The sequence below is a fragment of the Hydra vulgaris genome, chromosome 08 (genome assembly GCF_038396675.1).
Source record: "Hydra vulgaris chromosome 08, alternate assembly HydraT2T_AEP".
In the NCBI taxonomy this organism is placed as follows: domain Eukaryota; kingdom Metazoa; phylum Cnidaria; class Hydrozoa; order Anthoathecata; family Hydridae; genus Hydra; species Hydra vulgaris.
Window position 1 is genome coordinate 65404381 of NC_088927.1, and position 23666 is coordinate 65428046.

The 23666-nt window shown below is 28.3% G+C and overlaps 1 protein-coding gene across 2 annotated transcripts in view; it reads left to right on the plus strand.

Moving 5' to 3' along the window:
• The first annotated feature begins 3990 nt into the window (after positions 1-3990).
• The window catches only part of LOC101237025 (uncharacterized), a 46129-nt gene continuing 26453 nt past the window's right edge, over positions 3991-23666 (plus strand). Inside the window, exons 1-3 of one of the 2 annotated variants that reach the window (XM_065804179.1) lie at positions 3992-4154; positions 12903-12985; positions 15279-15368. In XM_065804179.1, coding sequence (XP_065660251.1) covers positions 4061-4154; positions 12903-12985; positions 15279-15368 — 267 coding nt within the window. In that variant the 5' untranslated portion in view covers positions 3992-4060. Of the gene's footprint in view, positions 4155-12902; positions 12986-15278; positions 15369-23666 lie in introns of both variants that reach the window. The other variant, XM_065804180.1, reaches the window with a different exon arrangement.

Genomic DNA, 23666 nt, shown 5'->3' on the forward strand with positions numbered 1-23666 from the left:
ACGTTTGTGTATTTAGAAACTCATTGTATTCATCTGCGCCTTTTTTTGTTTCCCACTGATTAAATTGGTAGCTTACTTTAGATTTGATGCGGTAGTCATGACATTATCCAGTATCGCTAGAAATTATAGTTAAGACTTAATTCAAAGAAGAAAAACATCGCTTTTGCCAGGTACCATCATATGAAACAGTAATATCTGTCTTAATATCACCAAGACCTTGTTTTATCTTAGTACCTGCTTTATTCTTAATATGTTTTTTTGAATATCATGAAATGTGGAGGTGAATTCATAAATTCCCAAAAGGCTGTTAGAGAAGCAAGTCCTTTCTTATTTCTCTCGTAGCAATGATGGATCTCATAATAACATTCAATTGGTACTGCCCATCAGATTTATCATCAGTTCTTTTGATGGAGTAAACCTTTTTATTCCTGGGGCAGACAGAAGCTGTACATGTAAACTCTTTTAAAACAGACAGTACTTTCTTTCTTAATGAATCTGAAAGAAGTTCAATACCTCTTGATTAACATTGAGAACACCTAGCAATTCGATCTATAATATTTTTCAAAACAAAGCTATCAATCATGATGTAACAGTGTGAAAAGTTCAATTCGTTATTGGAATATGGAGTTAGTTTTGTTGAAGTTGTTGTTGTTTGTTGATTTACTATAGTAAATTTCTTTTATGAAGCTGAAGCATTTAAATTACTTCTCGAAGTTGTGTTATTTACAAGACTACTTACAAAGAAAATGTTGGATTCTTTCAAAATAGTGCTCAAATCTTTGCCATGAAAACATTGTTCTTTAAAAAATTCTTAACCAAACAGTCATACGTCTTTTTTCAGCGTCAATTTTTTTATTTTATAAATTTGAATAATAATTATTACGTTACTAAATACTGCAGGACTTCTACAAGAAATTAGATGAATTATATTAAATTAAAACACAAAATAATAACAAGGTCGTTTAGTAAAAAGTGGAAAGTTATTTTACGCAAGTGCAGTAAGATTTTATAATCTTGAAAAATTAAAAAAATGGCTACGGTCCCAAGCACGGGGCAGATTCAGCATATTTTAGTAATTGAGACAGCTAACTTCCAGACATAAAGCAAACTCCAAACATTTATATTTTTATTCTTATATCAAATAATGATGCTTTGCAAAAAAAAAATACAATGATTGGAGCCTGGAAACAAAAAAACCCTAAAATTTTTGCCTTCCTGCCCAAAATGTGAGAGCAACAAGTTGATAAAATATTTTTATTACAATTCTCAACTAGACTTAAATTCATCGATAATTCATCGATAATTCATCGATAAATTTTAAGTTTCATTGTATAATCTCTCAGCGTTCAAAAATTATGACTATATAAAATTTGTAAACATCTCAAAGAGTTTGCTCTATGTCTGGTTAGCTATCTTAAAGACTAAAAAATGCTGGATGCGCCCCTGTCCCAAACAAAATATAAAATATAATCTGAAACAACTAACAAAAAAGAGAAAAATAAGATTTTTCTCTTTTTTGTTAGTTGTTTCAGATATGAGGATTCAATTTTTTATTTGCATAAAAACATAGGATATTTTGTGTTAAATTTGCAATAAATTAACAAGCTTAACTAGACTTTTAAACACTAGTATTGCAATAGATATAAGAATAAATTAACGAATAAACTTAAAAATAAAATTAATAAAACAAAAAAAATTTGCACTAACAACTATTTTTTTGATTGATTTTTTAGTTGTTGTTTTTGTAGTGAAATTTTTGATCGGAAACACTACTGTCCTCAGGCTAGATGTTTTAAGGAGGTTATTGACATATACTAGAAAAAGACCGTCTGATGCGCTATCTTTGCAAAACGATATTGATATTGCTGGACTAGAAACTGATGCATGTTTTTTAACTTCGATTAGTGTAAGGTTATGCATGTTGGTCTCAAAAAAAAAATTAATTAATGCCTAATTACACAATGCTAGACCAAGATAGATTTCGCCATTCATTAGAATGTATCACAGTTGAGTATGACTTTTTTGTGTCTAATGACTTGAAATTAAGATTACAAGCAGATGCAGCAGCAGCAAAAGCAAACTGGAAATTAAATGTCTCTAAAAAGCATTCAGACAATGCGGTATATTTCTCTGGGAAATTTTATACTCTCGTTTGACCTTAAATAGAGTTTGCAATCCACGCCAGGTCACCGCACCTTAGTAGCAATATCAACAAGTTAGACCAAATTCAACATCGTGTAACAAAATTAATAAACTCTGAGACACCATACTTATGAAAAAGAATAGAAGCACTAGGACCGACAACGCTAAAAGAAAGGAGGAAAAGATCTTATAGAATAATTTAAAATCACTAAAAGCCCTGAACAAGTTGATTTATATGTACCACAATGTTATGTCTTTTTCGAATCAAACTTAAAACTCCAAAATTCAAAATCAAATTCCAAAAAAACGGAATCACAAGTATTGACATCAACCACAACGAGTCATGAGCAGTGTAGAGAGACTCAACTTTTTCAGAATTACATTTGTGCACCATGAAATGCGCGTAAACTTTCTTCGTTTTCCTAAACTCACTTCCTCTTGGTCAGTGAAGCGGGCAATAATGCTCTTTAGTGAGCTGAACTTGTCTTTGTTTGCCCAAGTATATCGCCTTTATATGCCAATTAGCCGGAGAAGGATAAACTACAATACCCATAGAATGCATTTTCTAGCAAAACCATCAATTTGAAATCTGTGAATATTTTTCAAGTCACGGTTGATGCAACTGTACGGATCAAACTAGTTAGTGTAATGAGGCCAGGCGCCGAGCTTCGTTAAACTTTATCACGTTCCTGTAAAATTTGATTACTCGGTGTAGTTAAGGCAATTTAAGAATTTAGCGTCTGTATGGTATTTTGTTGGCTACGACATATTTCCTTTAAATGATCAGGTCTGTGAATTATGAAAAGACGAAAAAAATTAAATGATAAATTTTTCGGTATCATAAAAAATAAATGTTTATAGCGAAAAAACACAGACTGAATGTTTTTTTTTTTTTTTTTTACAAAAAAATCTTCTTAAATTCCCACACTCTAGTCCAAATTTGAATACGATTTTAAATAAATTTGTTTTTTAGGTAAAATGAACATCATAGTTTAAAATAATATAATCTGTTCTGATCGTTTATTGGCAATTTTCCTTAATTATAGTCTCTTTCTTGATCAGAATTCTTGTATTTTTTGTAAAAATTGATAGAAATATTGTATTTTGACAACTTTATATAGTTAATATACGTCAGAACCGATTAGACCTGGGATCTATAGTAAATTAAAGCATTTTTTCAAAATATTTTAACTAAATTCATGTTAACGCCGGTGAGCGAAAGTGATCTTGAGACTCCAAAATGGTGTTCTTTATATTCACTATTAGGAGTAGTAAAAAGGTTTTAAAATTATATAAAAAAGACAAAAGTTTCTTCAAATATTAAAAAAACCAAAAAATTATAACATCTAAAGCTTTTGTTTAGACAGAATACGCTTATAAAATCATGCTAATTTCAAATAAAAAAGTTCAAATAATTTGTAAATCGCCTTAACTACACCGAGTACTGAATAAAGTATGAAAAGTATTTCAACACGAGTAATTAATCATGTTTAAAATGTTTATTATTTATACTACTGTTTATTATTTTAATTTTATTTATTAATTTAATCAAATATTTTTATTATTGTTTATTAACTATCAATATGACAATGTAAACGGTGTTGATGACAAATTATCACGATTTTAAGTATATCATCTCCAAATAAATTTAAACAAAACAACAATAATAAGAAGTAGCAAATATGAAATTTTAACAATTGGCCGTTAAAAGCATTTTATAATCCAACCATAAAAACATTTTTGAGATTTTTTTTTAGCAATTTTAAACAATTTATAACGTATTTCGTAATTAATTATTGCGTAATTAGATAAAAAAGTTGCAAGCAAGTAATTGTTGTTTACAATTTGCGTCTGAAAAATGTTATAGTTATTATTGAAAAAACGTCATGAATAAAAAATCAAAATGCATTTATTTTAAATGATAAAAAATATTTTACGCAACTCAAATAAAGCATTTATAAAAATGAGCGTTTTTATTTTGCTTGCTTATATAAGTATTGCAACTGGAAAATGTAGGTAGTTATTGCTTATAGATATTTATTAATAATATTAGAAACCCTCTGAAGTATTAAAAAAGTTTTTTGATTTGATTAAAAAGACTCTACCCTCCGATGTATTATAAAATGTGATTTTCTTTATGAAAAAGTATATGTTTTAACAAAATTTAAGGTTTTAATTTAAATTTTTTCCTCTTAATACAAGTTGGGTTTCCTATGTTGGATGAATATTTAATTGGGTCGGGGTGGTGATTAAAATTGCGAGATGTCCGGTTTTAATATAAATGAGCACAGTGCCAAACCTACTAAAACAAAAATTTTCACAGCGCTTTCCTACGTTAAAACCAGATATTTAGCAACCCTGGAGGTGAAAGTTACACCCTAATCATTATTTTGGAGTATAAGGGTTATTACTGAAATGATTAGCATTAAACAGCTTTTGTTTTCAAATAACTTGAAAACAAAAGCTGTTTAATGCTAATTAAACAGCTTTTCAAGTTATTTTAAATTTTAAGCCAAACAAACATTTGTTTAGATTAAATCACAACAAACTCATAAGTGTCTTAGAGGACAGATAACTTTCCTACATTCTAGCAATTTTTCCTGTATTCTAGCAATACATTCTATTAGAATGTTAGAAGTTAGAATTTTTAACTACATTCTAGCAATCTTTCCTGTTTTTAACTACACTCGAGCAATCTTTTCTGTTTTCAACTACATTCTAGCAATCTTCCCAGTATTCTAGCAATCAAAAGTAGTGTCTTTTTATCAAGGCTAGATTATATTTGACTGGAGCATATTTTGAGAAGTCATAGCTTTTATGCTGATGAAATAAATACTCTAATCTTGATAAAATTTATTCAATTTTTAATTGCTAATTGTAGTAGTAGGATCAGTTCGTTATATTTCAACCAACAGCCCTAATTTTTACATATATTTATCTGCATTGTTTTGGTAGTTTAAATTTCAAATTTCAGACTTATAAGTGCAAAAAATCAGAAATTATAGATTTATAAGCACAATTCAGTGTTCTACCTCTCTTAATCAATTTATAAATGGTAAAAATATACAACTTTAAAGTATTATAACTTTCTCCTAATTTTCAACAAGTTTTGAGTTTATTTTAAAACTGTACTTGGATAGTTCTGTCATAAAAGTAGTACTTTTTATTAAATTAAATCATATAAGTAAAAATTTACTAAGTCCTCAACTTTAGAATAAATCTAAAAAAATGCTAAAAAGTTATAAAATGAACAAATGTAGTTTTTTTTGTTTATCAAATAGACAGTTGTAGCTAATAAGCTGCAGTTATGTAAATAAGTTAAGTATAAGCATCTAGTTGCAGTTTAGAACTCAAATATATCTAAAAAATATGTCTAAAAATAATTGTCTAAAAATTCCATTTTTTTGGCAATTTGAGATATTTGTAAATTTTTCTGATACTTTGTCTTAATCTATTTATGACTAAAAGCTCATAAGACCATTAGAATCAAATATCTAAAAATGAAAGCATTTTTAACTAATTTTTTTACAAAAAAGTGGAAGCATTTTAAATTAATTCTGTTTTTCAATTATCAAAGGTTGTATACATTATTGGAAACCAGTGCAACACCAACCTATCTACTAGTCTATATGTTGGGTGCAACTAATTATAAGTTACTTTTTTTTTTAAAAAAAAAAAGGTATAGTTTTTTTCCTTCTTCCTGATCTGGTCTTTATACTGGTTAGGTGCAGAATCAAAGGAGCAGTAACTAATTAGAGCCTAGCATTATTATTTAATTGTAATATGCTGAACATAATTTACACAATTCATACATCTCTAAGTCAAAAATGTTTAAAATTTTCCAAACTTTAACAATTTTAAACTTTTTTAAAGACTTCCATAATTTATGTTGCTCATTAAAAAATTCTATAATAAAGAAAAGATTATTAAAGACAAAATCAATAATTTTTACAAACAACTTTTACTATTAGATTTGAACTTTGCTTAATAATTGATAACTATTATAGCTTTGTTGATAGTTGAAAACAATTAATATTATTATAAATCAATTCAACTTTTTTTTAAGATAAATTAAAAACCCTTAAGTGTTTTTTTGAGATAAATTAAAAACCCTTAAGTGTTTTTGAGCTCGGGCTAATGTATGTGACAATAATTACACAACTGGATACCAATGGGTCTCTGACCATATAATACCAGTGTTATTGGATACTAGAACTAATTTTAAACAGCTGACATAAACAAAGTCACTTTTAAGTTCTGTTATCTTACCAAGAAAAAATTCACCAACATAATGTTCTAGTACCCAATCAGTAATATTAATGTCAATGATTTTTGTTTATTCACACAAGTATCTTCTAGCATTTAAAAAGTGTCAAAATTATTGCTTATTGATGTAGTTTAAGGTTTTAAACAGCATAAATAAGGTGAGAAATACTGAATGAGGTTGGATCCTTTAATAGTAATAATACTCTAAAGTTGTTTAGCTAGTACTTCATGTGTAACTGCAGCTGTTTTAGTTTCAGAAATAGAAAATAATTTAATAATCAATTTTATTATAAATCAAATAAATCCTTTTTTGAACAAATCATTTTCTATACAATTTTCTTTCACAAATTTTTTTCAACAAATTAGATATAACACAAAAACATTGGTTTTCTAGAAATGATTTTTGGAAAAGTATGATGACTTTATCTTGAATAGCAAATAAAATTTTTTAGCAAAATCTATTAGTATCATACATTTCTTTGGTTTCAGGTTTTCTTTAAGCTGCTTTTTTAATTGTTAATTCTTTTACAAACTTTTTACAAATCTTTTACAAATTATTTTGAAATATTGTTTGTTCAGAACACCTATTAGTTTTTAACTGTTTTTTAAAAGTTTTTTATTTGCACTTTTTTTTAACTTTTTTTTTCCAAGATACTTCTCTCACTCATAAAACATGTCTTATTTTCATATAGCAACGTATGGCAACTAAGGCTATTAGATTTTTTGAGTTCAATTCATCTTTCAATGCTTATACCATAAGGTTTAGATTTTGATGGTGGATACACCCACTCATTTCGTATGTCTGCAGACTTCTTACCATTAGTTTCTTTAATGTTCCTCATAGCTATAGCAAAGTGGGACATTTTAGCTATAAATGGTCCAAAAGTCTTTAAGTTAAGTAGTTTTAAACTAAGTTAAGTGGTTTTATTTCTTATAAAATATTGATCTCATTATAAAACTAATTTTAGCTGCTTTTCAAGACAAACAAATGAGGAACTTTTGAGTATACTCATTTATGCTTCCTTTTTTTTTTTGATGACTTTAAAAATTCATTTACAAATAAACTATTTTAACTTGTTGTCTATTATACAGATCTATAGCTTGCGTAAAAGGGTCTATGTAATTTTTAAGCTGTGCTGATCTATAGCTTACGTAGAAGGATCTATGAAATTTTTAAGCTGTGCTGGATAGTCTTTAATTGTAAGAACTATAAGTTTTATGAAAACCAATTTTTCTAGAAAAACACCAGGTTTTACATCTGAGAAATTTGTACAATTGGTATAATTTACAGGATTTTTTTTTAATCTGTATTAGTTAGAGCAAGAAAACTGGTAGAAATTAGAAATGGCATTTTTTTTTCACTCTTTTATATAAAAATCTATCTGGAGTTTTTTTGTCAACCTGAAATTTATGTTTATTTATTCCGGGACTTGGAATAATCTCTCTCACCATTCTTAATTTTAACTCAAAAAAATGTTTACCATTAAAATGGATGTTAATACTAGAATAAGTCTCACAGCATTGCATTGTGGGAACATTGCATTGATTGTTACTCTGTTCCAACAGTATTAAACCTTTTAGTTGATTAGCAACTATGTATAAAGATAAAAATAGTTTATCTACACTCGATATTGCTTTACGAGTTTTGCATAAAACTTCGAAACAGTAAGTTTAAACAGTAATGCAACTTATGAGTTACATTATCTATAACTAAGCCTGGCATTAAAGACCTTGTGTGCAAGAAGCAAAATCATAAGCTGCATTAATTGTTTTTAATTTTAATTAAAAATGGTTTTTTTAAACATTTGTCCCTACTATTAGCAAAAGGTTATTCAGAGAATCAGAGAATGATAGATAGAAGATAAAAAATAAATTTAAATTTTTAAGTTAAATCAAAAATAATTCTAAATTTGTTTTTAATTAGAATTACAAACAGAAAGTAGTTCTATTGAATCCTAAGCTCACCGAACACCTTTGCAGTAAAAATTAGGATTGCTTATTGAATAGAAAGCATTTTAGTAGTCAATTTCTTTAGAGAGATACATATATGCCAGGTGAATGTAACCTCTATTGTTTCAAATGTAATGTAAGAAGGTCAGGATGTACTTTTGACAAGTATAATTTTTGTACTTGATCATTGAGATCAGCCTGAAAAGGTTAAGGTTAAGTTGTGGCATTATTTTGGGTTTTACTTTTTTAGTAGTTTTTTTTTATCAATAATATTGTGGACCACCATGTATTCAATTAGATTATTAATAGATCTACATATACTTTTAGTAGGGTTATACTGTAAGGGTTTATGCATATTCCCATCTACTAAAAGTTCAAATATTTTTTGCTAATAGTCTTGTTTGTCACGAATACAAATACCTACTTTTTTATAACAGTATAATTATGAAATGTTAAGGCTAATGATAGTTGGTTGCTAAGGTTAGATATCTAAACATTGATCTAGTCAGACTCACTATCATTACTAATAGAGCCATTTGTGCAACAAAACTAGTCATCTGTTTAATTTTTCTGTTCACGCCATATGACATATGAGTTCAACAAATGACAAATTTAATTTTTCTGTTCATGCCATATGACATATGAGTTGGTTTGTTTTCCCTATTAGGCCATTGTGTGAGAAATATAACAGTATGCACAAAAATAATGTGTAGCCCAGCTCTTGTTGTGATTACCTACTTTGCAGCTGAAATACTAACAGTATGCCATGTTCAGCTTACTAAACTTTATTTTAATCCATTAAAATAATTATAAATTGACCAAAAAAAAAAAGCTGATGTTTTTTACAAATACAACTGTTATTCAAAGTAATTTAGAATTAGTTTTATATTTTGGCTTAAGAATTACTTTGTCATTTTAATAGCGTTTTAATCATTGCAAAAAAACTTGTTTGTTTTGTTGTCTCTACTATTTCTATTCATGCAATCTTATTTAAAATATTTAAAGTGATTGTAATCAAATTTCATAAATGAAATCTGGGGCCAAGTCATAATTTTACAAATTAGTGTCAACTTTTTATATAACCTTAATTCAATTCTCAAGTTGAAAGTATAACAAAAACAAAGAAGTCTCAAATGTTTAACCCATGATTTAAGTAGTAAACAATGTATTTTTATTTCAAATTAATCCCAATTATTCTTTAAATTAAAATCTCATTTCATATTTCCAAATATTTTTTTAAATTTTTATTTTGATGTTTCCTACATTTTCAAAAAATCAAATTCTTTATATATTTTATTTTAATAATTCCTATATTCCATAATAATTACAAAAAATTGCTATATATTTGTAAGTCATTAAAACATGATAAGATTGTAATATTATATTAACAAGGCTGAAGACACCTTGAATCAATAGAGGCACTGTCAAGACTCAGAAAGTTACTCAAGGCAGCAGAAAAATGTTTTTTCTTTATATTTATTCAAAATTGAATCAGTTGATCTTTGATTTAAAAATAAAAAAAATGGTTTATGTTTCTTTATCATTATTACTCTTCAAAAGCTAGAGAATCCCTTGGATTGAATTGAATTGCACTGGCGATGGCTTTTAGGTTTAAGTGGTTATTGCTAAAAAGTCTGACACAGTTTTCCATTAAGTATAATATACTTGAGTATACAAAATAGTTTGATAATATAAAAAATGTATCAGAAAAAGCAAGAGTCAGACTGTTACGTTTTTCATACATTTTGTTTGGATTGCACTGTTTATATCTGTAAAAAAATATTAAGTGCATTAAAAATTAATGCTATATAACTTTAATATTAGGGGAGACCGGGGCTAGTTGGCCGCAGGGGTAAGTTGACGAACTGCGTTTATCTTCAGAGCCTTTCATCAGAGAGTGACAAAAATTACACAGAAACTTCTTTATTGACCATTTCATAATTCACTGTAGTATTGTCAGGATTCGCCCATGTGCATGGGTGATTGAGATTTATGCGTTTTTTGGACAAAAATGTAACTTTTAGAATATGGCTTCCTTTTTACTTTACAAAGAAAATAATTAGTCGTATGAAAAAAAAATTATTGTAAAAGTTCCAGTCACAATTGCTTTACTATATCCAGTGAGACTTTTTTTTCAAAGTTGCCATTTTTCAGGATCTATAGACTGTTTATTGAAAAAAAAGTTTCAGGGTAAGTTAGCAAAATTTTCACGGGGTAAGTTGGCTCATAGCATTTACTATGGAAAAAAATACATATTTTTATAAAAATTTTTTTTTTTGATTTTTAACAATATTGAAAAAATTTATTCTTATAAAAAAATTAAAAAAAAATTTATTTAGTTTTTTTTTTCAGAGATAAAAAGTGGGCTACTGTTTTGTCTTTTATACGGACTAATATTTGATACCAGCTAAAAGTAATATTAAATTTTGGGATGAAATAATTGCAAAAATTAATAGTAAAAAAATTTCTATTAATTTTGCACTTAATAGTGCATTAATAATCATTTTTATAGTTTGCGCCAACTTACCCCTAATTCATACTCTTTAAGACTACGCTTTATTATTTTCAAAAAAATGTACTGTTAGGGCTACAGAGCTCATAGAGTAAAAACCGAGCCAACTAGCCCCATTCTCCCCTATATATTTTTTTACTAAAACTGATACTGTTACTCCACAACTGTTTTTTGTGAAGCAGTTAGTGTTGAATCTTCTTTTTTTTTTAAACATGATTTTTATGTTGCACTTCATTTTTTGGATTGTACCCTAAAAAATTTCTTTTTACAGTGAACCCTTAATTAGTTTATTCAGAAATTCATAATAGTATTTAGTAAATCATAATTTTACTTAAAACATGAAAAAATTAATTTAACTTTAAAAATGTCGCTTTTCATTAAAAATTTAAACAAATACTTATGCTTAACATTATTTTTTTTAAATAGTTGAACAGAATAGTTGAGCAGTTGAATAGTCTCCAATAAATAATGTAGTTTTGTAAATAATGCACAGCACATGCTGGAAGCTATTATAGGACAAAAGCAAATTAAGCTTCACATTGCAAAAAATGTTTACTATAAATCTTTCTACAATTTTTTTATTTGGAGCTTGAACTACTGATATGAGTCTTAAAGTCAAATTACAAGTCAAATTGTGACATGAGTTGAATTTGGTTCTATTGTATATGATAAGTTAGTTAAAATTGATTCTATTGTATCAATCATGTCAGATATATAAAGTCTGAAAATAGTTATATTACAAACTGTAAATCTGGATAAATTATATATTATTTTGAAATAATAAATGTTTGCTGTTGCTTATTTTTGGTTTAACAGTTTTTTTATTATTTTAAGATAACATAAATGCGAATTTCCCATCTGCAAACCTTCTTAAAAGTGACCACATGATAAAACTTTGTATAATTTCAAACTTTTATATATGTATATGCTCTTAATAGTTTTACAATTGTTTACATTAGTGTTTCAAAAAAAAAAATTATGTTACATAGAGTTAATAAAACTAGTAAGACTATAATAAGATTTTATTTAGTTCAAATTTATGTGTACATTATGTACACATAAATTTGTATGTATGTACACATGAATTTGTATGTATGTATGTACACATAAATTTGTATGCATGTATGTACACATAAATTTGTATGTATGTATGTAACATACATACATACAAGTTTATGTTTACATGCATACAAATTTATGTGAAATTTGTTTCAATTTACACGAGTTGACACTTTTTACTTTTATTCCTAGTTGACATGTTCATTTTTTGCTTTTTTTAATCATTAGGATTTAAAGTTTATTAATGTAAAGAATTATTAACCATAAATCTTTCTGATTATTTTTTCAAACTATAATTCTTCTTGTTACAAGAATCAATTGAAATACACCCAACTGATTGATTAATATTTGTTAATAATAAACAAAAAAACATGCACCTTGAACACTACTAGGAATGAAAATAGTATAATAAAAACTAAATAATATGAATAAATTTAATAAAAAAATTAGGTTAGAATATATATATATATATATATATATATATATATATATATATATATATATATATATATATATATATATATATATATATATATATATATATATATATATATATATATATATATATATATATATATATATATATATATATATATATATATATATATATATATATATATATATATATAAGGGATTTTACTTTAAAATAAATTTTCTAATAAGTTTTGAATAAAGAAAAAATTGTTTATGTTATAAATTTGATAGCAATAAAAATGTGTTAAATAATGTTAGGTGTCATTTCAAGGTTCAAGTTTTTTAATGTTAATTATTTTTAGAATTATGTTAGAAATAAAATTTAAATTTTAAAAATAAAATCAACCACTTTTATTATGTAAAATTTATTATTCATTATATAATTTATTTATTATGTAATATTTAAATTTTTTTATAAATTTGTGATTAAATTAAAAACATAAAAACTTTGCAGAAAAATTTCCATTTTTATCTCTAATAGCTTTTCTTTTTCATCTAGTCCATTCCATATATAAGAGAGATTCCAATGATTGCATAATACCAGAAGATATTAATTATCCAGAGTGTAGAAATAAAATATTGGTATGTTTTATTTTGTGCTCAGTTTAAACATATCTTTTAATAATAAGAATTCTCAATATAAAAGTTAGTATTATAATAGAGTATTATATTATAAAAAAAACTAATATGCTCCATCACTGATACTGCCTATACATCACATTTACCCTCAACACTAACAACAGTTTAGCAGATCAACAATTAATGACTCTTACTTTCCTTGACTATTGTTTATTGTTCTTGTTTATTTTTACTACATTTTACTTAGATCAGTTTTTAGTATTTTTCTACTTTAAGGCTCTGTGTTTTCCACTGGGTATCTGTCCTTTTGTACTTTTATCTTTTACTCTGCTAAACTCTTTTTAACTTATTATTTATCTCTAAGATGTTCACTGCTTGGTGCAGGTTCACTAAAATGCATTGCATTTACAAAAAGTATTACTTATATCATCAATCTATATTATTTGACTTATACAGCCAGCTCGTTTAAATGTTACTGTGGTAATTTTTATACAAATTTTTAACTTTAACAAGTGAAAATTTAATTAATTTGATATCTTAAATAGTTAAATCTATATTATTTTTCCTATTATCAAAAGTTCCTAATAAATTTTACCCTATTAAAATCACATTTTTTTTTAGCTTTTAAATTAACTTTTGAATAAAAATCTTTAACAAACTCTGAAAATTCATTTGTTGATTCAAAAATATGCACTTGGATAATATAAAATGTGTACAGTTTAACATTTTAGAGAAGAATAAGTTGATATTTATTCTTCCATCTGCCATATATTGTGGTCTTGAGTGAATTGTTGATAATCAAGGCGCTTAATTAAAAATAGGAAGTAGCATGGGTCTAAAAAAATACACAAATAGCACATGAATCAGCTGAAAACATTCCTTAACAGACTAACATTCAGTTTCACAAAAAAATGATTTCATATTGTATATATAGCTAGTTTGCATTAGTTCTGAATGAAAGAGAAATTTGAGTTAAAGATGTTCATTTCCGTAATTGTATCTCCCCAAAGTGATTCTTATTCATTCATAATAAAAAGAGGCTAGGCTAATAATAAAGAACATAGTATACATAAAATTTCTCTGCACTCATCATCTAGTACCCTTGGTTCATTGCACTCACATCTAGTACTCTTAGTTCTATGCAGATTACTGACTAACGGAGAATAATTTTTTTGACTTGATAATTCTCATTATGCAAATGACGTAATTGATTTATGTATTTAAAAAAGACAAGTATCAAAGTTTAAAAATCCTACAAATGCCCAAATGTACTAGAAGCTTGACCTAATGAGGAAATTTTAGGCTATTCTGTCTGAAATTTTAGATGTTGTTGGTAAACAGTTATAATTATTTTACAATTGAAATCTTGAAAACAGTGATGCAGCTTTTTTTAATGGTTTAAAACAAAAGTTCAAAATGGTTAAAAACTGGATAGACAATTTTTTTTGAAAAATTTAACTAAACTGTTTAAATCTTTAAAACCTTTTTTTTTTTACTGTTTAAAAAAACTGTTTTAGTAGCCTTCTCTACTATAGTGACCTCTTTTGCATTTAGGAGTCAAAAAAAAACTTTTAACAACTTTTTAAAGTTTTGTTTTATTTTTCAAATTTTAATTGCTGGACTTATCGCAACACTGTGAAAAGAATAGATAAGAAAGCTATGCTTTCACAGCTGTGTGAAAAGAATATTATATATCGAACTTATTTCTCTAAATGATTTTGCAAAAAAATTTTACAAAATAAAAGAATTTTTTTACAAATAAGTAGTATTTCCTTTCAGAGAGTTTCTAACTATTACAAAATTTTTTTCAGCAACCTCAAATCAATAACAGTTGGAAATTTTTAATGTATCATACTATTGTATAATTTTTACTATATTTTATTAGGTCATACTATTATAGTATTGATTAAATTCTGATTAGAAATGTTTTATCTTTTTATTTGTTTGATTACATTTTTTTGAATAAGTTGAATTGTTTTTAATTATGAACTTAAGTAATGATATCATTGAATAAAAAACAAAAACAAAAAAAAAAGAAGAAAAAAAGAATAACATAATAAATAAAAAAATATCAATAAAATAAAAAAAAGGATAATAATTTTTAAACAACATATGTGTAATAACCTAAAACAACATATGTAGTTTCCATTGTGTTTTTAGAAAAAATGCTTTCAATTTTATTTAATAAGAGTTCTAAAATCTTAGATTATTGCTAATAATTCTTATAAAAGTTACAAATGTTTTTTTTATTATTTTTTTTTAAGTTTAGAATTAAAAAATTTTTAATTAACATTAGTGGATGCAAGATAACTGGAAAACAAATCCTTTATATGAAGTCAATGGTGTTGATGGGACACGATGTTCAATAATAAATTACTTGAGTGAGGTTAGACACAACTTACATATTTATATATATATACATATATGTATTAGGGTTGTCCAGAATTACATAGTAAAAATTAAAAGTGTTCCTAACCACTCTCCACAATTCTAACTTTGTTCTACTATATATAAGGAATAACCATGCAAAAAATTGGACCACTTTGAGCAATTTTAGAGCTCAATAGGATTTCAACATTTTGGGCAAATACCTAATTTTACGGCATGTTTGTAGCAGAAATCACGTTGTTGAGTGTTTATATATAATTTTCAGTTTTGTTTATTCGAACAGCCCTTCTGAAACACCATAAAAAGTAATTGTTCTAGTTCTTTGTGCAATTTGTAAACAGCAGACATCTTGCCGTCAGCAAATAATTTTTAAAAATTGAAATTTTTTCAAATATATAGAATTTTTGAATTTTTATTCTGACTATAGAAGAAAAGCTTAAAAGGTTAGTAATTTGCATCAGCTGCTTTATGCACATATTACATAATTACAATTAATTAGTTACGATGTATATTTAATTATTAATCTATTGTTTATTCAATGAATTAGTGTAATATTATCAATTTATCAGTCACATATTGCGGTCTTAAAACAATTGTTGTTGTTTTTAAAATAAAATGAACATTGAACATTTAAAACATAATATTCATGAACAGTATGAAAATATTTACTATTTAGTATTTTTTTATATCCCCAGGCAGGTACTTAATTACATAATGGCAGCTGTAACAAGAAGTTCTGCTGAAGTTTGACTTGTTGGCAAGGCACCAACCAATTCTCTTCAGCAAGATTGGCTACGAACCGTGATGCCATCCGCTGCCTCCTCTTATAACACCTTGAAGAACACCTCACTGTGAAGGACAGTATTAATTGCACAACTAAAGATATCAATATGATTTGGAACAAAACTAGAATTCTGACTCAGAGAATTGATTCTGGTAAAAGAAAACTGAAGAAGTTGTATGGTGAATATCAACTGTTGAAGGTGAATAGGACGAAAGCATATGAAAGCTGCAGATTTAAAGACCAAATGTTCAAAGATGACCTGGTGGAACTTTTTGACTTGGCCACATAGAATGCTTTGGACATCATGAGGAACAATAAAGACAGACAGTTCCTATTGATGCAGAGAGAAGATGTCATTAGTTTAAGCATGGCTGAAGTGGATCGCAATCTAACAGAGAAAGAGACAAAGAAAAGAGCTTGTATAGAAGCTAATGAAAAAATCAAAGACTGAAAGAGACAGAAAAGTTTCAGCAAATAGAAACATCTGGTCCTGCTTTAGATATCAGTACTTCTTCTAAGTCTAAAGACGAGGGCGCCGTCAACGATGAAGAGTTCAGAGTTCCATCATCATCATCTGCTCAAACTCCTTCTTCAAAGCCTAAACAGCTGAAAAGCGTGATAGCAACTATAGAAGTGGCAGGGGCTTCAAATAGAGTAAATCTTATTGATTGTGGAGCTAGGTATATTGTTGCATCAGTAGCAATGGCTTTAGGCCATCTTCTTGATGACCTGACACTGTCTACAAGCACCATCAAAAGGTCACGGATGGCTCCCCGAAAAAAGTAGCTGAAGCAGAAAAGAGTTCTTTTTCAACTGAATTTCCTCTTCTTCTCCATTGGGATTGGAAACTGCTTCGGGACATTGCTGGTGCAAAAGAAACTTTCGACCGAATTGCTGTAATCATCACTTATCGAGAAGTTGTTGGCAGTCCCAAAATAGTAAGAGGAACTGGGGAACACAGGCTGCTACATGCTTAAAAGTACTAGATGACTGGAATCTACAAGAAAAAGTTCAAGGTATTTGATTTAACTTCCTCCAACACAGGCATCCATTGAGGGGCATGCGTTCTTATTGATATCCATTGGCCAAGAACTTGTAAACATTGGATGCCGTCATCATGTCCTGAAAGTCGTTCTGAGCAGTGTCTTCACAGCTGTTTTTGGTGGGACGATTGGACCAGAAGTTAGTCTTTTTAAGAGGTTTCAGAATAAATGGCCATACATCAGGCAAACAGAGTATTTGCCAGGTAGAGACGAAATCTTTAATGAGGATATCAAAACTCTTCGGACGGAGATGGTTATCTATTACACCAAAGCCATAGAACATTAGCAGCCTTGGGAGAATTACCTCGAGCTCCTTTGGCTATATCTTGTCTTCCTCAGTGGAAGGAATTTTAAGATGGAGTTCCAGTTCCGAACTCCAGGAGCATTGCACCATGCTCGATGGATGTCAAAGGCCATCTAATCTCTAAAAATGGTGCTATTTGAGGGCCAGTTGGAATTGACAACTAAAAAAAAGCAAGTTCTGAAGGAGCTGGCCTCTTCATTTCTCTCATTTACGGACATTTCTGGCACAAGGCTCCACTGGCTTTATACGCTTCCTGAATGATGCAATGATGATTAAGCTTCTCAAGAAATATCCAAACCGTTTCATTGCTGATGCAGCTTACACTGCATTTACTCGACATCTGTAGTTCTTCTCAGAGCAACTCAGGGGCTTAGCTTTTTTTGACAACCAAGTCCCTCTATATGTTAAAAGAGCCGTGATAGCCAACCTCCAGCTTCCAAAGACTCAGTCAGCTCTGAAGAGAATAAGCACATGTGGCGCAGACTTCAATTATCTTGAAAAGTTTGTGACCCAAAGAATATTTTGTCTCTTCAAAGTACTTAGTATCACTGGAAAGGAGAAGGCCAAGAGTTTCCTGTTGAAAGATCCAGAAGCATGGTAATTGGGTGGATCCAGAAGCATGGTAATTGGGTGCTTGCTACCAAAATTTTCAGGATCAAGTTGACAAGATGAAGGTTGTCAATAATAGCGCAGAGCATGTCATTTCTTATATCCAGAAATATAATGAAACCCTCACCAAAGATGAAGACTAAAAACAGTTTCTGCTTCGTTTTGTCAAGCAACATTGCCAGATTTACCCATCCTTGCAGTAGATGACATTTGATGGGGCATTACTTACATATCATACTTTTGAAATCAGTATTATAACAATTTTTATTTAAAATTTTAAATATTAAAATATGAAAATATCAAATGAAGTTTTTACTCTTTTGACCGTATAGACCGTATAAATGAAAAATCAAAATTATTATTGACCCCTAAATATTCTCTGATTTGATTCAAATTATTACAGAAAATCTCTAATATTATATGAAACAAGATAAGCCTTCTTGAGAACAGAATTTCCAAACTTCATTTTTTTGGACCACCCTAATATTTATATAATATAATATATATATGGTAATGTATATAATATGTTATGTAAATTTCTTTTATATAATATAAATATGTATATATATATATATATATATATACCTATGTATGTATGTATATATATGTATGTATATATGTATATATATATATGTATATATATAGTTATATGAATTGTTGCATTTGGAAGTAAAAATGCCAACAAATACGTCACTTTTAATTAGTTTTGACTTTCGTCCAACATTTCTGTGTTGTCAGAAAGTTAAAATCATTAATTTAATTACAAATTAATTGTTTTTTAAAAAAACCGCAAAAATGCAAATTTAATTGACCAGAATGTTTTTAAAAACATTCTGAGTATTTTTAAAACATTCTGAATGTTTTTAATAATATAAACAATGTTTTTATTTTTATTTTTTTTAATAAAATGTTTTAATTTTATTTTTTTTACTGTAAATCATGCACGGAGTGTTGCTACATTGACTCTTATAGCCTGACTCGCAACAAAGTTCTGCTACATCAACTGACAAATAGCCTGACTCACAACAGAGTGTTGCTACATTGATTATCTTATAGCCTGACTTGCAAGAGAGTGCTGCTACATCGACTGAGGGTTTGGTTAGGGCAGGCAGTCTATCAAGTAATAAAAAAAAAATTCCGGTCTTGCATTTTAGTTTTTACTTTTTTTCAACAAAATACGGAAAAACTTTCTGACAACTAGTTAGGGTTATATACATATATATATATATATATATATATATATATATATATATATATATATATATATATATATATATATATATATATATATATATATATATATATATATACTTATATGTTGTTATATATATATATATATATATATATATATAACAACTTATACTTATATATATATATATATATATATATATATATATATATATAAATATATATATATATATATAAATATATATATATATATATATATATATATATATATATATATATATATATATATATATATATATATATATATATATATATATATATATACATATATATATATATATATATATATACACACTTTATCCATTGGCTAATATAGTTGTTGTCGGTGACTTTAATGCTCACCACTCTGAATGGCTTGGCTCTAGTGTCAGTGATTCGGCAGGCATTAAAGCCAACAAATTTTGCCTTTCTCAATCCCTAACTCAAATAGTCAACTTTCCAACTCGCTTTCCAGACAACCCGAATCACTTACCTTCTCTACTCGACTTATGTCTTGTTTCTGATCCTAGTCAATGCTCAGTTTCTCTACATTCACCCTTAGGTGCTTCTGATCACAGTTTGATCAATCTAAAACTATTATCTCATTCTTCTTCATCACCTGAATCCCCCTATTATCAAACCTCTTACAACTACAGTAAAGCTGACTGGGATTCTTTCCGTGATTTTCTTCGTAATGGCCCTTGGGTAGAAGTCTTTCGTCTTCCTTTCGACAAATGTGCTTCTTTCATAACTTCGTGGATTCAGGCTGGCATGGAATCTTTTGTTCCCTCTCAACGATTTCAGGTCAAGCCTCACTCTCCTCCATGATTTTCTTCACACTATGCTGCTGCGATTGCCAATCGAAACCGTTATTTCCATATTTATCAGCAAAACAATTCTCCAGAAAACAGGCGTCTGTTTATTACTGCTAGAAACAATTGTAAAAATGTTTTGTCTAACGCCAAAACCTGCTATTCTCAGGTCATGAAATCTCGTATCTCATCTCAAAAATTAGGCTCTCGTGACTTCTGGAGAATCTTTAATAATATCAATAATAAGGGCAAATCTATAATTCCACCTCTCTTGAATGGTTCAGACTTTGTCACCTCACCTAAAGACAAAGGTAAATTGTTTGCTAAAAACTTTTCATCAATATAATCTCTTGATTCCACTAGTTGCTTTCTACCTGATTTTGCCAACAAACAGGTTGATCCATTGCTTGACATTCATATCACTCCAGCATCTGTATCTAAAGTGATTTCTTGCCTAAACTCTTCTACAGCTTGTGGCCCGGACAACATAGCTGCTATTGTCTTGCAGAAGTATTCTCCGGAGCTGTCGTCTATACTCTCAAAACTATTCAACAAGTGCTTATCAGAGTCTTGATTTCCAGCCTGCTGGAAAGCGGCATCTGTTATCCCTATCTTCAAAAATTCTGGAGAGCGATCTGATTCGTCTAACTACCGTCCCATAAGTCTTCTTCCTATCATAAGCAAGGTTTTTGAATCTTTAGTTAACAAGCTCTTAATTTCTCATCTTGAATCTAATAACTTACTTTCTGACCATCAATATGGATTTCGATCTTTTCGTTCTACAGCTGATTTGTTAACAGTAATAACTGACAGGCTTTATTGTGCATTAGATAAAAGTGGAGAGGTAAAGGCCATCGCTCTTGACGTTTCAAAAGCTTTTGATAAAGTTTGGCATGCTGGTCTTCTCGATAAGCTTTCTTCTTATGGTGTATCCGGCAACATCTTTAAGATCATTGAATCCTTGATGGACAACACTCTTCTTCTTATTCTGTAACTTCAGGGGTTCCTCAAGGTTCTGTCCTTGGCCCTATACTCTTTTTAATTTACATTAACGATCTTCCAGATATTCTCACATCTAACGTGGCATTGTTTGCTGATGACACTACCATTTATTCTTGTCATGGTAAGAAACCAACACCCTCTGATTGCTTGGAGGGGGCATTTGAGCTTGAAAAGGATCTTACTTCTGCTACAGCATGGGGCTCACAGTGGCTGGTGAACTTTAATTCAGATAAAACTCAACTTTTTTCTGTTAATCGTTATTGCAATAATTTAGATCTTCCTATATTTTTGAACGGTGATGTACTCGATGAGTCACCTACTCTTAATCTTCTAGGATTAACTTTCACTTCCAATCTTTCTTGGAAACCATATATCAAATCAGTTGCAAAATTAGCATCTGCTAAGGTTGCATCTCTTTATCGAGCTCGTCCTTTTCTTACTTCGGATTCTATTCTCTATCTCTATAAATCTCAAATCCGGCCTTGTATGGAATATTGTTGCCATATCTGGGGTGGATCTTCTAATGATGCCCTTTCTCTTTTAGACAAGGTGCAAAAACGCGTTGTAAACATAGTTGGACCTGCTCTTGCAGCCAACCTCCAACCATTATCACATTGTCGTAGTGTTGCTTCTCTTTCTCTTTTCTACAAATACTGTAATGGGCACTGCTCTAAAGAGCTAGCATCTCTTGTGCCATCTACTATAATTCATTCTTGTGTTACTCGTCATTCAATTAAGTGTCATCCTTTTTCTGTGACTGTTCCTAAGTGCTATAAAAACGCTTATTAGCACTATTACTAACGTCTAGTTTTTTTCCTCGCACATCAGCTCTTTGGAATTTGCTTTCTTAATCTTGTTTTTCTGACTCATATAATTTGCAATCTTTTAAGTTGTCTGTTAATCGTTATCTTGCTCTACAATCTTCATTTTTTCTCTTTCATTAACTTCCAACTTTAATTAGTGGCTGCTTGCAGCCTTGTTGGAAGCGAAGATGTTTAAAAAAAAAGAATGCATTTATCTTTCTTAAATATAAATGTTGGTGAGTGTATACATTGATACAAAAACAAATCATTGAGTTTGTCAATAAAATTTGCTTCAATTGGTTTGCTTGGTCCTTTGAGGTTTGTCGAATAGTCATCATTCCAAACAATGTTAGGATAATTAAAATTGCCTGTGAGTAATAGTCCTGAAAAACAGTTACTATTATTAGATTTTTTAGCTAAAGCTATATACAATTGTTAACTTTTTTAGTAGTTTTCTCTATCATTTTCGGTATATACAAACAATCAGCAATATGTTACTTTTACTGATTGGGTGTGAAAGCCATAGTTGTCCAGAATGTTTAAAAGTAAAGCAAGAATAAATTTGAGAAAAACTTAATTTAATTAGGTTTAGGCAAGTTCTTAATTAAAATAGCAACTCCTCCTCCATGATCATTTCTGTCATGTCTGAAAATTAATCATAATTTTTTATACTCAGAGATGATATTTCATTAAACCATGTGTCGGTAATAAATATAATGTCTATAGATGTTGAGAGAGCAATATCAGATAGTTTAAGTAACTTTTCTTTGTTTAAAGATGCAGAATTTGTATAAAGACATTTAAGCTTGAGCATGTGATTATCATTTGAGTAGTTATTATTATTATTATTCGAATTTAAAAAAGGTCGTTTTTTATTGCTTACTGTAGAATATTTGCTGAAAGTTTTGTAGTTGTTGAGGTTTTCAAGCATTAGCTGCTGTTTTGGTATCAATGAATGGATGTTTTTCTTTTCTGTTAAATAAACGGGTCTGTGAGACATCAACGCAGTGGACCCGTTCACCGCAAATGAAAAATCTAAAGGGCTGATCAAGAATACTATTTTTGCATAGATCTTCATTAGCCATCTGTCTTTCTTTGAATAACTTAACAAACTTAGCTTGTTCAGCTATAGTTCCTTCAGGTCGAATGTGGATGTTTTTCTGTATATCTTTATATAGATTTATATATGTATGTATATATATATGCTTTATACATATAGTTTATTTATACTTTATATATACTTTATACATATACTTTATATACATACATATATATATATATATGTATATATATATATATATATATATATATATATATATATATATATATATATATATATTATATTTACTAATAAAAATAGTATATCTAACAAAATTTCCATTATGATTTTTTTCTTGATGTTTTTATATAAAATGAACCATGTTTTTGATTTTTTTTAATATAATTTTGCTTCGCTTGTGACTCAACATGAAATACCTTAAAAAAGTTTTTTTTTGATAATATTAAAGACCTGTCTGGTGTTTAAGGGTCTCGGTGCACCCTTTGTAGTTATTTTTTTACGTAATTTTTTTAAATCCATTATTATTTTATTATATAGAACACATTTAAGGGTTCAAGAATATATGTATAAAAAAAAGATTTTTCCTTTTTTAGTTAAGATTTTTTTTTATTAATTTCTCTGTTGCTTAGTTTGTTTTTCTCTGCATTTCTTA